The sequence below is a fragment of the Dermacentor variabilis genome, chromosome 8 (assembly GCF_050947875.1).
Source record: "Dermacentor variabilis isolate Ectoservices chromosome 8, ASM5094787v1, whole genome shotgun sequence".
Taxonomy (NCBI): domain Eukaryota; kingdom Metazoa; phylum Arthropoda; class Arachnida; order Ixodida; family Ixodidae; genus Dermacentor; species Dermacentor variabilis.
The window spans coordinates 155,335,676-155,355,351 of NC_134575.1; the positions used below are offsets into that span (position 1 = coordinate 155,335,676).

At 45.4% G+C, this 19,676-nt stretch overlaps 1 protein-coding gene across 3 annotated transcripts in view; it reads left to right on the forward strand.

Annotated features, from left to right (window-relative positions):
- The window catches only part of Vps20 (vacuolar protein sorting 20), a 75,464-nt gene that overhangs the window by 42,084 nt on the left and 13,704 nt on the right, over nt 1–19,676 (forward strand). For all 3 annotated transcript variants that reach the window (XM_075703101.1, XM_075703100.1, XM_075703103.1), the window contains exons 5-6: nt 17,076–17,141; nt 18,204–18,381. In XM_075703101.1, coding sequence (XP_075559216.1) covers nt 17,076–17,141; nt 18,204–18,381 — 244 coding nt within the window. The remainder of the gene's footprint in view (nt 1–17,075; nt 17,142–18,203; nt 18,382–19,676) is intronic.

A 19,676-nucleotide genomic window follows, 5' to 3' on the forward strand; every position in this document is an offset into this window, starting at 1 on the left:
TTTCTTTATGGAGGACTACAATGGCTGTGGAGCTGCTATAGATATCTTTCAGTATGTTTACATACGACTCGTCTACACCCTGATTCCGCAATGCCTCCATGACTGCTGAGGTTTCGACAGAATCAAACGCTTTCTCATAATCAATGAAAGCTATATATAAGGGTTGGTTATATCCTGGACGTTTCTCTATCACCTGATTGGTAGTGTGAATATGGTCTATTGTTGAGTAGCCTTTACGGAATCCTGCCTGGTCCTTTGGTTGACAGAAGTCTAAGGTATTCCGGATTCTTAGTAAATACTTTGTAGGCAACGGATAGTAAGCTGATCGGTCTATAATTTTTCAAGTCTTTCACGTCCCGTTTCTTATGGATTAGGATTATGTTAGCGTTCTTCCAAGATTCCGGTACGCTCGAGGTCATGAGGCATTTCATATACAGGGTGGCCAGTTTTTCAAGTACAATCTTCCCACCATCCTTCAACAAATCTACTGTTACCTTATCCTCCCCAGCTGCCTTCCCCCTTTGCATAGCTCCTAAGGCTTTCTTTACTTTTTTCACCGTTACTTGTGGGATTTCAAATTCCTCTAGACTATTCTCTCTTTCATTATCGTCGTGGGTGCCACTGGTACTGTATAAATCTCTATAGAACTTCAGCCACTTGAACTATCTCATCTATATTAGTAATGATATTGCCAGCTTTGTCTCTTAGCGCATACATCTGATTCTTGCCTATTCTTCACTGCTTTTAGGCTTCCTCCGTTCCTGAGAGCATGTTCAATTCTATCCATATTATACTTCCTTATGTCAGCTGTCTTATGCTTGTTGATTAACTTGTAAAGTTCTGCCAGCTCTATTCTAGCTCTAGGCTTAGAGGCTTTCGTACATTGGCATTTCTTGATCAGATCTTTGGTTTCCTGCCATAATACTGGTATCCTGTCAAACGGAGTTACCACCGATTTCTATTGCAGACTCCTTAATGATGCCCATAAGATTGTCGTTCATTGTTTCAACACTATGGTCCTCATCCTGTGTTAAAGCCGAATACCTGTTCTGTAGCTTGATCCGAAATTCCTCTATTTTCCCTCTTGCCGTTAACTCATTGATCGGCTTCTTATGTACCAGTTTCTTCCGTTTCCTCCTCAAGTCTAGGCTAATTCGAGTTCTTACCATCCTATGGTCACTTCAGCGCACCTTGCCGACCACGTCCACAGCTTGTATGATGTCAGGCTTAGTGCAGAGTATAAAGTCTATTTTATTTCTAGTCTCGCCATTCGGGCTCCTCCACGTCCTCTTTTGGCTGTCCCACTTGCAGAACAAGGTACTCATCCCCATATCATTCTGTATTATTAACGTTCATTATAAGACAGATCTCAGGGGAATAATTACTTTTTCATCTGGTTATGCTTTTAGGCAACAACATAGCCAAACAATAACCCCATTTAGTATGTGTAATAATTGCTTTAGGTATTCCTTCTTTCCACAAACAGTGGTTGAATGGAATCATCTAACCAATGACCAAGTTTTAAAATCATCACTTTCGGGATTTGTTTCAAGTATTGAGTAAAAATTTATCTTGCTGTGCCACTTCTATGCTCTGTTGACCTGATTTGTATTGTGTTCGTTGCCTACCGTAAAAACCGCAATATAGGTCGAACTTTTTTTCAAGAAACCATTGCGAAAAGTCGACCCTCGTCTTATATACCGGACATTTGCGGAAAAACTACGGAAGTCTTGCAACAATGGGCGGATGAAGTAAACAGCCGCCTTCGCCATTAGCAGCAGCGCGGCGTGGCGACATTGTGGCACCGGCATTTTGCATTTCCATTGTCACAAAGTTATATTGGTTAAAAGTTGCTTTTTCACATTTTGTTTCAAAATGAGCGGAAGCCAACGTCACTTCACCGTCGCCTTCAAGAAAAAGGCGATTGAGTACGCAGAAGCCCACGGCAACCTGGCGGCACAGCGCGAACTTAGAGTATCCAAAAAGAGCATTCGGTAATGGCGGAGGCAAAAGCAATGCATTACAACTTGCAGCAACCAAAAGAAAACTTCATTTCGTGGGCGAATTGCAGCGGACCGCAGAACTGGAAGGCAAGGTTGTGGAGTTCGGCTATGTTCACACTTGGTCTCGGAGCACGCGGAAGCAGAAAGAACTTGACAAAATCCGCCCACCTAGGCGGAGAAACAGGCAAAAAACCAGGCGGCGAAAAAATCGGTCCGAGACCGATTTTTTCGCCACGGCGAAGCGGGTAACGGTTCCGCTTCACCGGAAGCTGCACTTGCACGTAAACATCCGGTCGTAAAATTTAACATTTTCCATCGTTCATTGTCTATTTTTAGAAAAAGCAACTAGCTAAATCTATCCAAACTATGTCTTGTTTATCTTCCCTGGTAGACGAAAGTTAAAGATGACACGCGCAGTTGAGCGAAATTATAGCTTTTAGTAATTGATGGGTCAATGAATGGTCGCACGTCTTGAAATAGTGTGCTGAACAGTGCCACCACGTGGACAAACGTATGCAAACTAGATGAATGTGGGCGAAAGCGGCAGTGGTTTCCGCTGCAGTGGCGAAACAAATGTGAACACCTTCTACATGCGCGGAAAAGATTTTCCGGCCGCTTTGGCTTTTCCGCCCACTTGCCGTTTCCCACTTGTGAACGTAGCCGAATCGTCCGGGAGCTGCATGTAAGATCGCTGCCTGTGACTGTCGAATGCATGCGTTTGAAAGCGCTAGAGATCGCACGCGCCTCTGGACTGGGCAGCGAGAAGCACTCATCATCCGACTCTAGTTCGGACGACTCTGATCAAAGGCGTTGCTCCGATTCGGAGTAACGCTTGCGCACTTCATGCCCTTTAGTGTACTGTACACCCTGCCAATTTTTAACAGTATCGCACGACCATCGACTCGCGTGTTTGTCAGCACCTTATCATCACGGCATGGAGCGGCGAAATAGCGAAAGTATGCGCATATGTACACATGCGCGTGTCTCGTTTGTTTCGCCACTCAGCGCCATTAATAAGGTGCTGACCAGCACACGAATAGATGATCGCGCGAAACTGTTAAAAACTTGGCCAGGTGCACATGTGAGCAGCGTTTAAATAAATACTGTCACCATTGTGCAACTGGCTCAGTCGCATTTGTTTCATGGTAAGGGTGTCTTTCGGTACTTTTGCCCGCTTGCCGTTGTAAAATATTTTTTTCATTTTTAGAATTCGTTAGTTGGGGGATCGACCTATATTCCGGTCCGACCTATAGTCCGGTTTTTGCGGTGTGCTATAGTGTTCTTTATATATGTATTGTTTCCCACTCTGCTAAAATCCCCAGTGGGGATTGCAGTATTATAAATAAAATAAATAAATAAAGGGAAAAAAATGAGACATCCACCCAATCATAACAATCGCTACGAAGGCGGATATGTGTAGCATTGTATGGCAGTTGGCATGGTGCAGAATCTGCCGTGTGTGGTTGCTCGTCGTTCACATTTTCTGTCAAAATCTTCATTGTGCATAACTTCCTGTTGCTTCTCCTTAAGGCGTCCTCATCATTCACGTTGCTGTTCCATCTTTTGTCATTGTCTTTCCTTGTTCTGTCACCATTGTTTCTCGTACTGAGTGATGCTTTCTTGGGCTGACCCATAATGGCTGATCTTTGCCTCGGTTTGATGCATCGTTTTGGGTCCCCTTCGATCCTCACTGGTCAAGTGTCTACCAGGACGTCCCATACTGCTTGCTATTCCCCTTTTAATATAGGCCTAGGCATTTCTGGCCTTTGGGGAATAGCAAAAGTGGACGAGCTCATAATGTTTTGCACTGACACACCTATTGTTGTTGTGGACGATGGGTTGTTTGTCACTGTACTCCAGATGGCAGCTATCAATTGCGCACGCAATACGCTTAAACTTTGCATTCTTCCCTTGTATTGGGAAAGGGGTTGTCTGGCTTCACATGGAATTTTTTCACTGACTTTCCATTTAAAGCTACGCATCAAAACATTTTTCTAGACCTTCATATACTAGAACTGAGCTATAATTAGTGCTTCTGTGCCATTTTGGAGTTGCATTTAATAAGAGTATGCTCTATTGTGCACATATCTTGATTTCTAGGTACCTAAGTTACTGATGGCTTACTACATTCTTGGTATGCAATGCAGCCAATGCTAGGAGACTCCCAAGCATGTGCAGCACTGTGTATTTTTGCCCCAGACTCATAAACATTTAACTTGGTGATAAATTTTCCTATGTTTGATATTCAACTTTATATTTGCCTGCTTTTCTACTGGAAATCTATTATTCAGTATTCGCACATCCTTATTCATTCTCGAATGCAAATACCAATAGATAATGTGTAATATTCAATTTTTATTCCTAACTTGGAGTATTCGCCCAGCCTTAGTTAAATGTTTGTTTACTTCATGTCATACACACAAGTGATCCATAGCACAGCCTCTTATCGAAGGCTACTGCTGCAATTGTAGCATTTAGAGCATGTGCTTTTCCACGCTTGCATACAAGGGCCCAGGTAAGACGTTAGTGCCACTTGAATATTGTTATAGTATTTTAATCTTACAATGATTTCACAACATATATTTTATTTTCATAGCTCACCTTACTTGTCATAGTTTTGATACATATTGTGAGCAATTTTGGCACTCCTCATTGTTTTCACCTGTATATAATTCTCATGATCCCAGATCTTGGTGCGTTTCTTCGATCTCAATACTGTACCCGCTTCCCGTTCTCCCTGGAGCTGCGCTCAGGCTGCCAGGAGCACCGGCCCACAACCAGTACGTTCCACTTCTGCGGCTCTGGTTTCACTAACCCTGCCACTTCTGCAAGCCCAAAGTGCTGGTTAGGACTGTGAGCATTCAGCACGGATCTTCAGATTTTAGGAGGACTTCGTGGTGAGGACATTGAGGACTGGCTTGACAACTGTAACAAGTGCGATGTCCATCAAAAGTTGGTCAACGTAGTATTCTACCTCACCAACATTGCGAGAACATGGTTCCTCAGCCACGAAGAGGAAATCATTGAATGGGCTGCATTTACGCAGAAGATCCCACAAATCTTCGGCACTACTGCTGGCCGATCTGTAGCCACCAAAAAGAATCTGGCTGACCGGTGCAAAAACAAAGGCGAGTCGTACACATTGAAGAAGTCTTGGCGCTTTGCCGACGCACCAGTAATAGCGTGACAGAGGCAGAACGAATTTACCACATCTTGAAGCAAACCAGCCTTGTCACCCATAACATCCTGCTGGATCAGAATTTCACCTTCGTTAGTGACATCAGTACTACATGCCAGCAGCTGGATGAGCTTCATTCCTTTCGTCTACCAAGCCCCTATGACATTATGCTAATTCCCGGCAAGCTTGATCTTCGGGCTCTCATGTGCACCATCATACGTCAGGAACTTCATGGTGAGGATGCAGTGTGCCCATCTGTTGCTCCTCACCAGTACTTCCGCACTTCGTGAGGTCACCAGAGAAGAAGTAGGGTCGCTGTCATGTGCGGCACCTTCCCTCTCGCCACCGACTTGTCCCATGTGCTGATGTCGCCTCACAGCTGCCTCTGGAGTTGTCCACTTCAACTGCTGTGCCTTCCTTCATCCAAGCTGCTAAGGTGTGATTTGAGACACCCACCACCAAATAGCGAGCTGGTGTTTCCTTGCACCCAACTCTGCAGATTGCTGCTGCTTGGGATGGTGTACCCAGCTCCAATGGTAACCCACGCCACCTGAGTGTCTTATACCCCCTGGCGCGCTAGTCCCAACCCACATGCTACTACTGTGGCTTTCATGAGCACATTTTTTGTCTCTGGTGCCGGTGTCAGCTGGATGAAAGTCAAGGTTATGCAACGTTTGAGTGTGAACCTGTTCGTCGCCTCGGCATTCACTAGCCTCATGTCTACTCGGCTCCCTCACATTGCTCTCCATCCCCTCTGGACTCCGGGGATACACAGCAGCATTTTCATTCATTCCACTGCTGTTCTCCTTTACCCTACCGTCACTTCATGCTGCCATGCCACCTCTAGACCCCAACTAGGAAAACAAAAAGCCTCAGTTTCTGGAGGGGAAACTGCTTTTCGTCGAACTACACCAATTCTGGCTTATCAGAACATTTTCTTTGGCGAGTTGGTTCATAATTGAGAAGGAAAAAAAAAGCGCGAAAGGAACAAGGACGAGACAAGTAACAGGAATGGTGCTTACTTCCAGCTGAGGTTTATTGAACAAACATGATTTTTACATGTACAGCATGAGACCAGCATGGGGTATCGCATTCATGTTAAAGCAACCAAATATCAAAGGCACCAGGATCCTCCTAAAACCACATCATAGCCATGCACCATGACATAACTGTGCAGCCCAGTATACCAGATATGAACTGTTTAGCACAGTATACCCACTATGTGGCCTGGTGAATGGCCCTTTAAGAAACAGGATGTCTAGTACACCTTTGTGTAGATTAATAGGGCGCTAAAGAAGATCACTTGCAGGGATGCCTATCCTATGCCGAAAGCATATTTAGCGCCAGCAAAAAAGGACAGAAGGGAGACGACACCACAATGCGCTAACTTCAACAACTTGATCTTCAGGAAATAGTACACCTATATAACCCATGCACAGTGGCGCCACCTCATCCCAATCTTAACCATCCAACACGCCCAACAAATGGCAATGCTGAAATTTATTCTATGCCTCGCACTGATGATGCTCCTGACAATTTGCAAAGTCAAAAATATATTGCAAAAATATTTTTTTTGTTTCACTTTGCAAAAATACTGGAAGCCCTTGGTCACGTCGTCAAAAAGGACGGAATTCAGCCCAACCCAGATAAGATTGCTGTCGTTCTCAAATTTCCTCAATTGTGCTACCAGAATGAGCGTCATAGTTTTGTTGGCCTTGCGTCTTACTTCCGGCAATTTGTATACGACTTTGCGACTGTTGCGCTCTCTCTTTACAACCTTCTTACTTCAGCCCCACCCTTCATGTGGTCTGACGACTTCAATGCAACATTTGACACTTTAAAGCCTGCTCTCACCTCAAGCCCAACCCTGTGTCACTTTGATGAGACTGCCTCGACCATCCTTCACACTGACACCAGTAGACACAGCATTGGCGCAGCTCTTCTGCAATGTAATGCCGTGCTGAAGAACAAATACCATCAAACCTTGATATAACTAAGTACATAAAATCCGGAATTTGCTTTGTTATATTGAAATTTCGTTGTATTGAAGTTCGATCTTTTATGCAACTAAGTAGTCGCCGACCGGTTCTTATTGCATAGAAAGGGATAGAAGAATTTTCCAAATTATCGGGTAATTGAAAAAAGCAAGCTTGAATGAGAAAACAGTTAATTTTGATGAACATAGGAGCCAGCGACAAATGATACGGTTTCATCCCACGTCGACGATATCTTCACATAGGCAGTATGAATTTAAAGAAGCCAGCCACGCTTTTGCATGCTCTCCGCCCCCGCGACTGATAGTGCCGCCCGCACTGGGGCGATGCCATCATGAAAAGCACTGGCAGCGAGGAGTGAATGCTTCGTCTGCCTCTCGCTCCAACGGGTCACCGAAACTGAAGATTACACAACCTCCTGTACTAAATGCGCAGGAACAGCTTACATGATGCCATGCCGTCTCGGCACGCCCACTCTTTCTGCACACGGCAGATTACCCCTAAAACAGGGTGTGCCTGCGTGTGCGCTCAGCCGCACGTACAGCCATATGCAGCCACAGCTGAGACTTGAGCCAGGAATCGTGAGGTGCGCCAACTTACCCCCAACTCTGATCCCTCACGTTGATCGCATTACCATGAGCGAGCTCCCCTCCCGCTCTTTCCCTTTGCTCGCACGGGGAGGCAGCACTCACGCGTGAAGCCACCAACTTTCTTTCTCACCCTCGCACACTCCCATCTAAAGCACAAAAGGTTCTTATCGCACTTGGGCTTTATACAGAACATGATGTGGCTTCACTTCGGCAGTTGCTCTTGTCGTGCCACGCGCGATTTAAGATGTGCGTTTGCAAGCAGCCACTTGTAACTCATTCATTTGACCGTGTGCATCCGCGGAAATTTCCATTTATTGTCTCGGCATTCCTTTGCTGTTGAAGTGAAATTTTGTTATATTGAAATCGCATACAAGTACACTTTGTTATATTGTGGTTCTAAATACATGGTGTACCAATTGAGGCTCTAATTACATAGACAAGAGGTTATGAAAAGTTATACTTACTATATCGATAATTTTGTTATATTGAAATTCGTTATATCGAGGCTTAATTGTAGTAACAGGCACAAGCCACACCCTTTCTTCTGCGGAATGAAATTACACAATAACTGAACAAGAATGTCCTACCATCGTTTGGTCCATTAAAACATTCCACCTATGCCTGTACGGCTGCCATTTCACCATTGTGACTGATCACCTCGCTCTGTGTTGGCTGTCGTTAAACAACTTGACTGCTGTTTTCTGTTCCCGGAGTATTTATTCACTGCTACTTACAAGTCTGGAAAGAAATATCGAAATGTAGACACTCTGTCCAACTGTCCATTGTCGTAGCCTCTGTTATCTATGTCCGCAGCTTCTCCACTACTGCCTAGACAATGTGTCGCTACTCTGTATGGTAGTTTTTTGGCACCTATGGACGCCTTCCCTTCTTGTATGCCCAATGATTTCATCTCATATAAGCGCAATGACTCGTATTGCCGTTCTCTTACAGAGCAGCTCACTGGCTCAAACATGCAATGTTCGCTTGCGGCACCAACTTGCCCGATTCAGGCTTCACAGTGGTGCCTTGTACCAGTACATTTATGATCAGACAGGTAATCATTGCGTCTGTTATTTCCTTTTGCCTTCTCCTCTATGTCTTAGGGGCATTTCATGACAACGCAGCTGCTGGGCAGCACTTCCACAAGACTTTTGACCATGTCGAGTGGTACTGCTTTCTGGCTTGGCCTCTCTCCCAACGTCTCTAAATACTTCTCGCCTTGTGAACCCTGCCAGCACCGCAAATGTCTAACCACCGTTCCCGCAGGGCTGCTATAACCTATCCCGTGCCTGTCCACTCCATTTTTGTTCGTTGACATTGACTTGTATGGTCCACTACAGCAAACTCCCTCAGGCAACTGCTGGATTGTCACTGCTATCGACTATCTGACATGCTACGCCGAGACTGCATCTCTTCGTTCGTTCCATTGTTTTGTGGCAGGACGCTCCTTGTTTTCTTTGACATAATCATGGCAAAATGTTTCTTTCTCACATTCTCAATGAAGTGCTTTGAGCATCCAGCACTGTACACAGGTCGTCTCGTGTACTACCCTCAGATTACCTTCTTACCTTGCATTATCTTGTCTTCTGCTGTCCCGTGTAGCATGGCATCTCTTCTGGAGGATAGTATGCTGGTGAAGCTAGTTTGTTTGACATGATTACTGCAAAGGGGAGTGCAGAAGTGTTGCAGAAAAAAGGGGACCTATACAGGAAAGATGCTTACTTGCAACTAAGTATATTTTCAGAGACCACCAGGAATGTCATTGCGCATGCCCTGCCATCGAGAATTGGAAAAAAATGCTTCATTTTTTTTTAAATAAAAGATTGCCTAACTTCGGGGCATACATCACTACATCAAAAATGGCAGCTAGTGTGGGTGGGTGATAGTAGCAATGGCACGTGCAAGTGGCCTGACAGAAATCATTCCAGAAAAATGTTTGGGGAGGGGGGGGGGGAGACAGAGGAAACTTCATCCAAGGGCGAGGAACGTAAATTCCTTGTCCATCAGGTGCACTGATGGGGCACTAATACAAAGGTTAGCATGAGCATGACTCTGACCAGCCTCGACGATTTCCCTTTCGAGTCTGCCTTTGGACCTGCTTATAATCTTGGTTTTATTGAAAAGGGGTTTACAGCCGCATGCCCTGCAGTGCGCAGGAAGGTGCATGGAGTTGATCGGGGGAGGGGGACAGTTCGACACTTCGACCTCAAGTATCAGAAGAGCTCCGTCGGTTGGAAGAACTGGATGTCATAGAGAGAATTAGTGCCTCGGAATGGGTGTTGCCCATCGTCGTGGTAAGGAAGAAGGATGGTGGCATTCAACTCTATCAGACACATGCTGGCGGGCTGTCCCGCGACTCTCGCTGACCCCGAAGAAAAATGGCTTTACTGGCACAAGATGATATCAAGCTCTTCATATAAAGATCAACTACGGGCTGTCCAGAGGGTCCACGATGACGCCATAAGGCTCGGCCTGGCGATGCCGACGTGGACGCGGCCCGCCTCGGTCTGAAAAGACCGGGCTTCAGGACACTCATAAAGTTTTGTGAATGAATGAATGTGTTGACCTCCCGGAACCTAACAAAGCAGTCATCGCCAACAGCTTCCCGCTTCCTCATACTGATGCTTGGTAGTAGAAGCTAGACACATATCAACATTCGGCGACACATGCGTCAGGAAACCTTCCACTTCATTATCCTCAAAAGAGCTCAATTATCTTTGTTCACGCTGAACATGCACATGTCTGTGAATATGTGAGCAAAGAAACTGCATACCTGTGGTTCAAAGTTTATTTTTTGTTCATTTTTACCGAAATTTTACACATGTTTGACGTTTTGAGGGTGTATATATAGCAACGAGAACGGCAAATAAATCTGTTGTTGAAAGTTAGCTTGAAAGAGCGTAGGTTAGGGCATGTTGGTATTCCATAACTGAGGTTTTTTAGCGCACGAAAAGGAACGAGAGACAGAGGCAGGACGCGGACACAGCAAGCGCTGTGTTCGTGTCTTGCCTCTGTCTCGTTCCTTTTCGTGCGCTAAAAAACCTCAGTTATGAAAGCTAGCGCTGTGTGTGTCAGATGTGCCTTTCTGTTGTCCTTGTTCAGCTTGCGCTACAACAAAATAAGATATGCCGTACCAACAAGCCCCTATAGCTATCCTCATCACACTGAAGAGCTCCTGAACAGCTTCGTCGGTGCCTCTACCTTCTCCAACTACTACTAAGTCCTGTTGCATCCCGAGAGCTGAGACATGAGAGCATTCGTAACTCATGACGGACTGTTCCATTTCAAGCGGGTATGCTTTGGGCTGGCGTCTGCCCCTGCAGCCTTCCAGCAGTTGATGTCGCAGATTATCAAAGGGTGCTCTGGCGTTCTGTTCTACATTGACCATATCACTGTGTTCGGCAAGACTGAAGAAGAGCACCCAAGAACTTGGCCACTGTTCTCCGCCGCATCAAGGCAGTTGGACTCGAGCTCAATCACAAGTGCATCTTTTGCGTCGAAGCATTGTCTTTCTTGGGCCAGAGGGTCACTGCCCAAGGCATCTCACCGCTGCCAGAGAAAATGGATTCTATCCTGAACGCTCCTGCTCCCACTGACACTGTTGGTTTCTCAGCCTAGTCAAGTACTACGCCAAGTTGTTTCCCTGCCTTGCTGGAGCCGTGTATCTGATACACACACTGCTCTACAAGAACCAACCCTTCATCTGGAGTGATGCTATCGATGCTAGTTTTTGCAAGGTCAAGTTCCTGTTGTCATACAGCAAAGTACTTCAGATGTTTAATCCCACTCTTCTGGTGGTTGTCTCCACGAATGCTTCTGACTATGGCCTTGGCACCGTTCTCAAACCAATGGATGGGTGCCAGCTACGCAAAGTTGCCTTCACATCTTGCACATTCTCCACAGCAGAGAGGAAGTATGCAGTTGGTGAACGAGAAGCACTCGCATGCATCTGGGCCTGCAAGCATTGGCACACATCTCTGGGGATGGTGCTTCACACTTCGTACAGACCACGAAGCTCAAGGGCTCTGGCGAGGCAGTAGTGCTCTTAGACAATTTTAGCATCTCGCATATTTTATATAATGCATCATCAGCGCGTGTTCTGTGTTACAACTATAAGGTGAGATACTGAAAGGAGTTGGAGAATCAAGTTGCAGACGCACTGTACCACCTTCCAGTGTCTGTTTCGCAGGAAGAATGCTTCGTTCAACGAAGAGGTCATGTCTCTTCTTGCTCCACTCTGCCTCACCGAAGAACAGTTCCAGCAGTCCCTGCATGAAGATCCTACCTTGGAGCAAGTCAAGGCTTATGTCGCATCATCTTGGTTTTCTCACGTGTCCATCCCGGGTAAACTCCAGCCATTTTTCGCCGTGTGCGAAGAACTGTCTGTGGTCAATGACTTGCTTTTGCACGGGGAACAGCTTGTTCCTCCTTCCCTTGTCCTACAGGTCATTTCCACTGGGCACGAAGCTCACCCTGGGATAGCTCGCACCAAGGCATGACTATGAGAGTGGTTTTGGTGGCCTGGACATGGACAAGCAAGTGGAACAGAAGAACTTCAGTTTGGCCTAGTTGCTGTTTACTGCATATTGTCACGTGGTCGTGACTTCAAAGAACACAGTAGCAATACTGCGAACGACAAAACTAACTTTTATTGGGTGAACCTGTGCCCACAAAACAGGCTACACTTACAGCACAACGATAGCGGCGAACACGGTCGGCGATCGTCGAAAATCTGACCAGCGGGTCACGCGCATCGGCTTTTATACATCAGTCGTCGAATGTTCCAGAGTAATCGCTGTGACCCGCATGCCTTCCACAAAGTTCTACACTATTCGCGTTGCGCATACATGCAATGAGATTGCACAAGGTTCGGTGACGGACAGCGGATAGAACCATCAATAACATTCCAGAAACTTCCGATACATGCAGGCACGTCCTGCGCTGCGCGATAACATTTGTTAGGCGGTAAAACGTGTCGCCCGATAAAGACAAACAAGTACACGTGTCAATATCATATTGGCCGCAAATAAAGACGGGGACAGCCGAAGAGAACACATAAACGATACGGGCGGTATACATAACCAACACGGTACACATGAACGACACGGTTCCTGCCATGTCGTTTATGTGTTCTCTTCCGCTGTCCCCGTCTTTATTTGCGGTCAATATGATATGAAGCAAGTTGGAATTGCCATCCACAGCTGCAAAGTCTGCTAGGCCATAAAGAGTGCCAAGGCTGCAGTAACTCCTCTGCAACCTGTGCCCCTGCCTGAGCATCCATGGCAGAAGGTTGCCCATGGAAAGAGCGCCACACGATTGCAGGTTCGCCACCACCCTCGTTGACTACTTTTCCGAGTGGCCTGAAGTGCAGTTTTGCAGTGAGGTGCTGATGCACACAGAATCTTTCTGCTCTCAGTATTTTCTCGATAGGGCTACTCCAACGAGATTGTGTGCGACTCGTGTGCGACAGGCCAATGGGCTTGTAGAACAATTCAACAACTTCGTGCAGACGACTTTGCTGGAACATCAACCACTCCACCCAGTAGTCATGGAGTACCTTGGCTTCTACCGGTGCTCACCACACGCGACCACGGGAGTCGCCCTGGCTCTGTTGCTGCATAGAAGGCTGCCGAGAACATGCCTGGACATCGTCGGGCACCTGTCATCTTCCTTCTTCAAGGGTCCAGATACTGAGCTCTGTCAGCTACGTCTTTGGATGAAGCATAAGCAAGAGAGCAGCAAGAAGCGGAGAGATTTTCATTGAGCCACAAAGAAGACTAACATTGCAGTTTGTGACTGTGTCTTGCTGAGGAAACCGTCCATCACCTTCAAGGGAGACTCGTTTGGCAGTCCCCGCAAAGTGCTGGAGTAGCACGGACAGTCCTCTTTCCACCACAGTGATGGCAGGACCTGTAATGCATCCAAGCTTGCCAAAGTCCCTTCGGGTCCCCATATTCTGCATCCAGAGGAAACCTGGAATGCGCAAAAGGCTAGCACACCGAGGTTCCCGTCGCTGGGGAACCCTGGCCGACCAATTGCTCGTGAGGCATCTGAAGCGGTGGCTGCGTCTCTGCCTGCTCCTGTGGCCACCCATGCTGCTCTCGACCCAGACACACCTGAGCAGCAAGCAGGTGCGCCTCTTCTTAATGTTGTTGCTGACCGAGCTACTCCCGACCCAGACCCCCTTGAACCGCAACCAAGTCTGGCTCCTGTTCACATCCAACCGCCACGGGCAAGACAACCTTCAAAATGTTATGATGACTATGTGTGACAACTCTATTAGTTTTTCTTTTTTTGTTCTTCTCTTATAGTCTAAGCTGTTTTGAACATTTTGTAGAGATAATTTTTTTTTATAGAAAGAGAATGGAGTTTTCATGTGTTTTCTATATAGAATTGGTAGTTGCTGCTGAGTCTACATGCATTAAATAATGTTCCTTTGTTGTTGACTGGTCATCGTTTTTCATTGCCTTATGTTTGCCTTATGAGCACGAGTTGCTAATGTACAAAGCACCTTGCAGTACTAACCCACTAACAGCCTACTAAGCCACTGAAAGATTTAAGGGGGGGAATACATTGTGTTGTTGGTTTTGGTTTCGATATCCCGTCTGGCATCCCTGTGAATGACTGTGGTGCTGTTTTCCACATGTATATAATTGGGTGTCATAAAATAAAGGGAGATCGTTCGTTGTGTTATGGCTGGTCGGCTCTCTTCTTCATTGGGTTGTAGGTCACGATACCACAAAAGCACTTCCTGTCTTTTTCACTGTACGCTAACATTTTCTTGTGCTCCTCATAAAATGGCGACAGCGCAGCTTCGTTTTTGGGACATCATATAAACTGGGCAGTTTTATTTGAAATGCTCCTTGGTTCACAATGGCAACAACAAAAATTGTGACATCTTCTATTTTGTTGTAGCACAAGCTGAATAACAGGGACAACAGAGAGGCACCTTTGACAACCACGCAGCGCTCAGCTCCATTGTGTCCCATTGTGGACGAATGACGATTGAAACTGCACCCAAGACTGCTGTATAAGACATGGGGTTACCTTTCCACAAATGTATTTTTAAAAAAAATGTGACCTATATTGAGTTTTTGTGGCAACTCGGTTAATATATCTCACAACACCAAAAGAAAGCTTCGCACTGTTACAGCATATATACACTCAGGAAAGAAACAAGAGGAGCTTTTACTTTTAACGTCTTCTTTCTTGTGTACTAATCTTTTAAAGTGTGGTGCACTTGAAGTTGTCAGGCATTAGGTATTTTAGAGCCCAATATGTGTGCCACCTTTGAATGGATCGCCTCCATGGACTATTTCTGCCACTTTCACTGGGCACATATTTTGTAAAGCTAGTCTAACCGCATCCCTCGATGTATGCATGATTCACGTTTTTACTCTGTAGGTGCATTTAGTTGTGGTCGCATGGCTGTTTTGGTTGAGTATAGAATGTGCTCTGCTTCTGGCCTCTGCTGCCCCATTGAAGTTGCCAATGAAATTGCCCCAATTACTTTTTACTGTGTACATCTTGTTCCTGCAATGTGTTGCAGGCTGATGGTGGACTGAAATTAGCATTAGAAATGCGACTTGAAATGCTGTGATGGACGAGAAGAAAGCGGGTTAACTGAGGGGCCCGATTTTTATTAATCGTGCCATAAGAAGCGAACAAGACACCAAAGACAACAGAGGGGAAATTACTGGTACTTACTAATTGAATTTAAAAAAAATGATAAATTGATGGAAATAAAAGTGGCTGAAAAAACAACTTGCCGCACGTGGGGAACAATCCCACGTCTTTGCATTATGCATGCAGTTCTCTTACTAATTGAGCTACCGTGGCGCGTTTTCCAATCCACTTTCTAGGGTATTTATGTTTTACTACTAGAACTAACCCAGGGAGTGTTAGCCACTGCCACCACTTCACAAACCTTGGCAGCGGATGTGGAACATCCTTTCGGTCGCAGGCGTCACGAGTACATTATCTTTTTGGGTGAAGGCAACAAGTCAATAAACCCACGCATGCTACCTGAAGGCATCAGCTTTGCTGGATTCGAGACCCTCTTTATGTAGTGATTGAGTTAGCCTGTTACTGGCACTTCTGGCCTTTCCCACCAGACTAAAGGGTGGCTTGCTTTTGAGGGACACTTTGTCGTTTCTTCTTGACGCCCACATTCTTCTGTAAAAAATTTTACAAAATTTACTACTACCTTTTATTCCACAAAATTATTGCACATTACATTCAGATTGCAGCAGTGATTGAGGAGTTTAACTGAGAAAATGTAAGATTAGGGTTGAAGATTAATATGCAGAAGACAAAGGTAATGTTCAATAGCCTGACAAAGGAACAAGAATTCGTGATCACCTGTCAGCCCCTAGACTATGTGCAGGAACATGTTTATGGAGGTCGATTACTCGTAGGGGACCCTGATCATAAATTTAAGTACACAAGAATAAAAATTGGTTGGAATGCATACAGTAGGCATTACCAATTCCTGACTGGGAGCTTACCATTGTCGTTGATGAGAAAAGTGTACAACCATTGCATTCTACAAGTACTAACATATGGGGCAGAAACTTGTTGGTTAACAAAGAAGCTTGAGAACAAGTTAGACTGAGCAAAAAGCAAAGGAATGAAATTTGTTTGGCATAGCGTTAAGAGACAGGAAGAGAGTGGTGTGGATCAGAGATTAAATGTGGATAGTCGATATCCTAGTTGGCATTAGGAGAAAGAAATGGAGCTGGGCAGGCCACGTGATACGTAGGGCAGATAGCTGGCGGACTAACAGAGTTACAGAATGGGTGTCAAAGGAAGGGAAGGGAAGCACAGTCAAGGACAGCAGAAAATTAGGTAGGGAGATAAAATTTGAAAGTTTGCAGGTGCAAGTTGGAATCTACAATTGCAAGACAGGAGTAATTGGAGATCGCTGGGTGAGGCATTCGTGCTGCAGCGGGCATAAGAATAGGCTGGTGATGATAAGATCTAGATTAGGAAAATATATATGCGGTTAATCTGCTGTAATTGCCAGAAATTTAAATGAAATACGTCTTACCTGAAAAAGAGACCTTCTCTCAGCACCCATGTAATGCTTTGATTGCAACTATCTGAGCAGAGGGATAATGAAAGGAATCAAGGAATGTGTTCAAGCTCAAAGCTGCAGAAGTTACAGCTCAGGTTTGGTAGCTAAAGGGTGAAGCACAAGCTTGCATGTCTTGTCTGTACATTTCACTGTCAAGCATCGGGAGTGAGTTCAGCATAGCTCTTGCAAGTCTGTCTGAAGCACATCTTATCTTTTCTGAATGTTATGTTTCAGGTGCTGTCAGTGGAGGCCATAGAAAAATTAATCGATGAAACACAGGAGGGTATTGAGAAACAAAAGGTAAGTCTGCTTGATGCCATCCAGTGGCATGGCCTGTTGAGTTAGGAAAGTAATTTTTAAAAAAGGCAAATAGGTTAGCACAAGGGGGAGCCTCGTTCACAATTTTATTAAAGTAAGTTTGTCTGCTCTTTTCTGTTTGGTGGTTTTATTGTGTAATTAACATACTTTAATGAGTCAGTGGTGCAATCCTTTTTCCCAGGAGAGCTACTTGGACTTCTTGATAATCCATACAAGTAGTAAACAGAGTGCATTGTGGACAAAAGAAAGCGAAGAAGTGACCGGGCACACTTAAAAACAGTTTCTTTCAAAGCTTGTGACCATGTTTGTACACTGCAGAGGGGTTCACTGTGGACATCATGAAAAACAGCAAGAAAAAGTTTAATTTTTCAGGATATTGACAGATTAACAATAATAGTTTCAATTCTTATTCCAGTGCTAACTCTAGCAGGCGAGGAAATTGATGCAGTGCTTTGAATTTGTTTTCTGTGTCTATGACCTCCAACGTATATAAGTGTATAACAGCTGTGCCTTACCGGTACTCAGGTATGGGGCAGAAACCTGGAGGCTTACGAAAAGGGTTCTACTTAAATTGAGGACGATGCAACGAGCTATGGAAAGAAGAATGAGCTGTATTCTTAAGGGATAAGAGCAGATTGGGTGAGGGAGCAAACGCGAGTTAATGACATCTTAGTTGAAATCAAGAAAAAGAAATGGGCATGGGCAGGACATGTAATGAGGAGGAAAGATAACCGATGGTCATTAAGGGTTACGGACTGGATTCCAAGGGAAGGGAAGCGTAGCAGGGGGTGGCAGAAAGTTAGGTGGGCGGATGAGATTAAGAAGTTTGTAGGGACAACATGGCCACAATTAGTACATGACCGGGCTAGTTGGAGAAGTATGGGAGAGGCCTTTGCCCTGCAGTGGGCGTAACCAGGTTGGTGATGAGGATGATGGTGATGAACCTCCAACGCTAACTGGTTTCAGCTTGTGACAATTTCCGTGCAGTCACGTAGTTGACAGCCACACCGTGTGTAGCAAGCCATCTTGTGATAATCTTTTCAGGAGATTGATGACCTCCTCTCAGGCCAACTCACTGCCCAAGATGACGAGGCTGTGTTGGCCGAGTTGGAAGCTCTGGTGTCCGAAGAAGAAGCCCGAGCCGTTCTCGACCTGCCCAGTGTGCCAGCGGAGAGCGGGGAGCTGCTCTTGCCCGATGTTCCGAGCATGGCGGAAGCAGCAGGTAATGCGGGGTCTACACACCTGCGGCGGGCCCTGTTCCAACTGCCATTCAAATAGGAATGCAACTGCTGCTGTTGTGGCCAAAGGGACGTCGCTGGCACTCTTTTGGCATAAGTGCCTCTGCTTTCGTTTGCCATCAGTGTGGGAGAAGCGGTGATAATACCGTATTTACTTGCATAATGATCGCACTTTTTTGTCAGAAAAATTGATGCGAAATCAAGGGTGCTATCATTACGCTGGTTAAATTTCCCGCGAAAAGAAAAAAAAAACTTTTTTTGTCCCGCGTTTGCTGCGGGACACCAAAACGAAAATGGCGGCCGGCAGAGCAAGCCGAATGCGCCGAACACGATTTTTTTTTTCTTCTCGTGAGGACATTACGTGCATTGAAATAGTTTCTTTTGTATCAGTAATGAATAATATCGTTAATATTGTCAAGTTTGCGGCAATAACGTAGCCATGTTCACTTTGAGGGGACAGAAACAGATGAGCGCGCTTAGGTACCAGGGACATAGAAACACATGGTCGGCATGCTGCGGAAACTGCAGGATTTGTCTTCACTACTATCCTAGTACGGCATGTTTCCGCTAAGGGTGGGCGAATGTCTTAGCTGTGTTACAAGTGTCGGTGTATGAATAGGGTACACTTTTAATGTATCAGTGTAAATGTGGCTACTATCACTGCCGCTCGCGATTTGTTACGTGCCCACGAGTGCAGATGAGAAGAACTGGAAGGCGCCTTTTTTGTTGTTCTTGACCACAACCATTATACAGCCTACACATAATAAAGGCAAGTTTGGTTGCAGCTTTTCTTTAGTCATGGAAATGCAGAAAGCGATGATAGTAATGAAATGAGGCATCTACTTAATGGTTTGGTGCATGCAGACCGCCTGGTTTGTCTTGAAGAATCATTCGCGTAGCATTCGACAGATGTTAAGCGCGATCATTATTAGCTAGTCTTGGCACACGACATATCTCTGCGGCAAGTTCGGGGTGCGATCATTCCACAAGAAATAAAAAAAAATCGAATGTTGATGACAGAATTTAGGGGTACGATCATTACGCGAGTGCGATCATTATGCGAGTAAATACGGTATTTCCTCGGCATAATGATCGTACTCGCATAATGATCGCACCCCTGAATTCTTTCATCAAAATTAGATTTTTCGAACGCGCATGTCACTAGAGTGATATCATCTGCTAACAGAAGCCTTGGTTTCCTAAAATGTCATCTACGTCTAGCGCCACCAAAGCTAAAATTGCTTGCATACAAGTCACTCGTACGCTCTAAGCTGGAATA